Raw genomic sequence first — 5382 nt, 5'->3', positions numbered from 1 at the left:
AGGGACAGCCCTGCCGGCGGCGGCTGCCCAGGCTCCGGACTCTGGGAGAAGGAGCGAGAAGTAGGAGCTGGAGGCGGAGGAGAAGGAAAAGAAGACGGAAAGGAAGGAGCAGAGGAGGCGCGGAGGGGCGGAGGCGCCCCGGGCGGCGGAGACGCGGCATGTCCCCGGCAGGGGAGAGCGGGCTGTCCGCGGCAGCGCCATGGGGACCCGCGCGCTGACAATGCCGGGGTGACAGGAGCAGCGCAGCCACCCCGCCACCTCCACCGCCACCTCCTGCCCTCAGCCTCAGCACCGGCCACCAGCAGCACCAGCCTCGTCCGCCTGTCCCTGTCCCTCCGTCTGTCCGTCTCTCTCTCTCTCTCTCTCTCTCTCTCTGTCTCTCTCTCTCTCTGCATTATTGTGTCCCACTCTACAGACGATGGGGTCGGCTGATGATTAGGTCGGAAGCAAGTCAAATCTTCCTCCAAAGCCTGGTAATATTTATGTAGGCAAAAGAGAGAGAGAGAGAGAGAAAAGAGAGGGACAGAGAGAGAGAGAGAGGGAGAGAGAGAGAGGAACTGGAGGAGGGGATAAGGAAACTAAACCCTTTAAGTCAATGCATATTGTGGTGACACCGGCACAGGAGCCCTCACGGTGGAGTCGGCCAGGGCTGTGCGTTCCCAAAATATGACCAGGGGTGCCTGGATGTGTCGGCAGTATGACGACGGCTTAAAAATCTGGTTGGCAGCACCCCGGGAGAACGAGAAACCGTTCATCGACTCAGAGAGGGCTCAGAAATGGCGACTGTCTTTGGCATCTCTCTTGTTTTTCACAGTCCTGCTCTCTGATCACTTGTGGTTCTGCGCCGAGGCCAAACTGACCCGGACCCGGGACAAGGAGCATCAGCAGCATCATCAGCAGCAGCAGCGACAGCAGCAGCAGCAGCGACAGCGGCAGCAGCAGCAGCAGCAGCAGCAACAGCAGCAGCAGCAGCAGCGCCAGCGGCAGCAGGAGCCCTCCTGGCCCGCGCTCCTGGCGAGCATGGGGGCGTCCTCGCCCGCCGCCCAGGCACACAGACTCCTCTCCGCCCCGTCGTCGCCCACCCTGCCTCCCTCCCCGGGAGACGGCGGCGGCGGCGGCGGCAAGGGCCCCCGAGGCAAAAATAACCGGAGCAAGGCTCCTTTTCTAGGAAACTCTGCCAAACCCCTGTGGCGCCTGGAGACGTGCTACCCCCAGGGCTCGTCCTCGGGCCAGTGCTTCACGGTGGACGACGCGGACGCCGTGTGCGCCAGGAACTGGAGTCGGGGGGCGGCGGCCGCGGGCCAGGGGCAGGCGGCGGGGGGCCGGCGTCCAACTCCGCTCTGGAACTTGTCGGATTTTTACCTTTCGTTTTGTAATTCCTACACACTTTGGGAGTTGTTCTCGGGATTGTCCAGTCCCAACACTTTGAACTGTAGTCTGGATGTGGTGCTCAAGGAGGGTGAAGAGATGACTACCTGCAGGCAGTGCGTCGAGGCTTACCAAGACTACGACCATCACGCTCAGGAGAAATACGAAGAGTTTGAAAGTGTGCTCCATAAGTACTTGCAGTCGGAGGAGTACTCGGTGAAATCGTGTCCTGAGGACTGCAAGGTAGGAACAGCGGATGCGCACCCTCTTCCTGCGCTTTTCTATCTCGTGGCTCGGCTGAGATGTCTTTTGGAGTTTTAAAATACGTGCACACACACGCACACACACACACACGCGCGCGCGCGCACACACACACACACACACACGTATATATATTTGGCTCTGGTTTTGTGACTGCAATAGTTGTTTGGGGGTTAGGAAAGCTTGACTTGCTGCTTGTGTAGGCAATCCCGGTGGATTGCTGGTGGACTGATGGCTTCTTCTGGGAATCCTTGGAAAATCAGGGCAATCCCCTGTCTTCTGAAATGATGAATCTGGTGTTTTAACTACTTCTTACAGCTATGCAATTGGCTCAAACTCTGTTACAAACCTTTTAAAAATGGAATTTGATTTAGGTTTGTCAGGAAGATAGCAATGGGACTGCATTGTGGTGACCACAGGTCAAGTCAGAAGAGCCAGAGATAGGTGCGCATGGTTTGGTATGTGGACCCGCACACATGAACACTAGATAGTTATATGGTTAAGTTGATTGGCCAGAGGGACAAGAGAAAGCATTTGTAGTTGTTTATGTAGAAAACGAAAATACCTGTTTTTACAGGGGTAGTTCTGGTTGTTTGGAAAGTCTGAGGGCCTACCTGAGCATATTTACTCTCCTTAAATTGCCTGCTTTCTCTTGGACGTTTGTATAATTATTGATCTGAGACTCAATATAAGGAGACTCAATATAAGTGGGACGTTGTAATTAGGTATCTAGTGATATATTAGCAATGTTAGATTATTTATCAGACACCTTATATAATTAGCTTGGATTTTCAATATGCTCTTTAGAAGTACTGAATGGCAAATCCTTGATGTTATGAATTAAAATGTACTGAAATCTTTAATAACATGTTATATTCAAGCCCTCCCTGCTGAATATAATATACAATATAATCCTTGCTGATTGTCAAAGGAGAAGTCTGTGCAAGTTTCCTTTGAATTGGTCAGTACAACTATGGGCACATGTCCGAGTATGAGTGGTACTGTCCGTGGTGCTGAAACGGGATTTGCTCAAGACGTCTGTTGAAGATGAAGATACTGCAGTGACCTTTAGTAAGGAAGAAATGATGGCAGAATCTCTATAAACCTCAATGTTCTGTTCCAACGCTAATTTATTAATCAACAAAATAAGATAGCATTGCTTTTCAAAACAAATACTACACCTACTCCCCTGACCCACACACAGAACAACTGTCCCTCTTTGACTCACTTGCGTTGTACTGGGAAAGTGCAGTCAAGTGTGGTATAGATCAAAGGATTTTGTGATGCTTTGGTAAAAGAGCTGGACTAAGGGATTCCTATTTTAAATGAACATAGTTCAAGGGTTGTGTTTTACTTTGGACTGATTAGTTGTGCTTATGGCAATAAAGCTAATCTCAAACTGACCACACTTTATCAGCAGTCTTTGAGACCAGAAACATAGATCTTTGAAAATAATAATTCTGAATTTATGACATTAGTTTAGGGTTCTATTTCACTAGGTAAGTGGATCTTAAACTTTCCTACTTATTATTCTTTTTTTAAAAAAACTCATACCACTATAACTCACGCCTGAGAATTAATCTTAGTGGTAAAAATTAATGATGAATGACTAATGTATTTATTGCATAGTTATTTCTTTTGACCAAAATTTTGCAATGGAACTGTAAAGATAGGGAAACTGGTGTCTGCTAATTTTACTACTATTCAAAAGTTTGTAGACATTTCAGTATATTTATGTTCAGGAGTGGTACCTTGTAATAATTTAAATTTGACTCCTTCCCTAAGTGTAAGCCCTTGTGGAGCTTCCCTAAGTGTAAGCCCTCATGGAAATTTTTAGTAATTCTAATTTGCATAGCTCAGTATTTCAAAGATAGTCTGTGTTGTCAGTAAATTACAGCATATTTTTTTTAAAAGCATGTCAAATATATCTTTGTTCAAATGTCCACATCAATATATCAAATATTTTCTTTCCTGTTGACCTGAATTAATTCTTAACTGTACATTTACATTGTCCCAGTTATAAGGTATACTGTAAGTTAAACTCATCTTATGTTATGGCCTACTTCTGGATTATATATTTGTATAAAGTAGGAAGTGCTAACTGTCTATACAAAAGGACATTATAAAAATCTTAACTTATTTTGAAAAATTCTTCACATTGAAAATAAGCATAAACATTTGAGTTTCTCATCACCATGGCTCAGAATTTAGTACCTGTGATATCTTGTAGATATTTCTTGGTTGTAGGATTTTTTGTTGTCATCTGTCAATTTGAAACATTTATTTATAATAGCTGTTTTCAAAAATTACAGTTTCAAATTCAAAGGGCTGGTGTTCTTGTTTTAAGACTCACAAATCAATTGGTTGCATGTAGAAATGTATACAAGCATAGTCTTTAGTTTAATATATAATTTCTTTATGATTTTGAAAAAGCCACAAACATAACCAGATATAAACTGTATCACATGGCTTAAAACGTTACTTCTTGTCTTTGATGTATGTGTCTTGGTTTTTATCTGAACACTTTTACTTATTTCAAATATACTTATACTTATGAAATGACTGTCATCAGGTGTCTTGTTCAAGATATCAGTTCTATGCAGAATTTTCCATTTTTGAAGGCATCTTCAAAGTCATAGGCTACATTAAAANATAGTCTTTAGTTTAATATATAATTTCTTTATGATTTTGAAAAAGCCACAAACATAACCAGATATAAACTGTATCACATGGCTTAAAACGTTACTTCTTGTCTTTGATGTATGTGTCTGGGTTTTTATCTGAACACTTTTACTTATTTCAAACATACTTATACTTATGAAATGACTGTCATCAGGTGCCTTGTTCAAGATACCAGTTCTATGCAGAATTTTCCATTTTTGAAGGCATCTTCAAAGTCATAGGCTACATTAAAAGTAAATGCATTATATTTCAGTAATTGGTAATATAATCACAAAAATCCAATTTTAATAGTTAATTAACATTAACATGTTTTCTAAAATTGTAAACAGGAGAATACATAAAATCGTGTTACTAATACAAATTATTTCAGTTCATATTTTAGGAGAAATATATTAAATTTATTATACCCATATATAATTAAATAATGCAGTGATTAACTTCTTAGAATTAGGATGCATTATTACTTTCTAGTTTTATTTACTCCCCTCATTAAATAATTGCTACATTTAATATATGTATAAAATAAAATGGATTAAATTAACTTTGATTTAAGTTTTTAAAATTTTTTTAAAAAATTGACCAATTATTTCAAATAAAACTTTTTAAATAGAACTAGTAAAATCATAGTGTATTGAATTCACAGTAATTGGAGATCAAATACAGCTTGTATTTACTTTGGTAAACCTTTGTCTTGCAACGTATCGTAGAAATCATTTGCACCCAACAATATTTTTTAATATTCTAAGAAACAACTGGCTTAATTTTTTTAAAAAGTAAATGCATACATTTATCTGGGCTGTAATTTACAGTGAATTAAAGAATAAGAACTGTCGCATATATCATTCATACTATAGCATTTAAGCTGCTATATTACATAAATTGAGTAGCAAAAATTATGGCACTGATTTTCCTCTATAGTTTGCAGTATTATTCAAAACAAGTTTTTGTTATGTAAAAGAATCTGACAAATCTGTCAAAATCTTCAAGTTTGCTGGCAATATTAAAAAATGAAATATTTTAAGCTACAAAATTACAAATTTATATTATAAACATGCTTGATTTTTACTTAAA

The 5382-nt window shown here is 40.9% G+C and overlaps 1 protein-coding gene across 1 annotated transcript; it reads left to right on the top strand.

Annotated features, from left to right (window-relative positions):
• The first annotated feature begins 499 nt into the window (after positions 1-499).
• Positions 500-1689, top strand: LOC103596409 (transmembrane protein FAM155A-like). The gene has a single exon (XM_008580031.1). It carries the CDS (start codon positions 667-669, stop codon positions 1687-1689), a length of 1023 nt encoding a protein of 340 aa, XP_008578253.1. The 5' UTR covers positions 500-666.
• The last annotated feature ends 3693 nt before the right edge of the window (positions 1690-5382 follow it).

The sequence above is a fragment of the Galeopterus variegatus genome, unplaced genomic scaffold (assembly GCF_000696425.1).
Source record: "Galeopterus variegatus unplaced genomic scaffold, G_variegatus-3.0.2 Scaffold2004, whole genome shotgun sequence".
NCBI lineage: Eukaryota > Metazoa > Chordata > Mammalia > Dermoptera > Cynocephalidae > Galeopterus > Galeopterus variegatus.
This window is presented reverse-complemented; position numbering and strand designations above follow the sequence as displayed.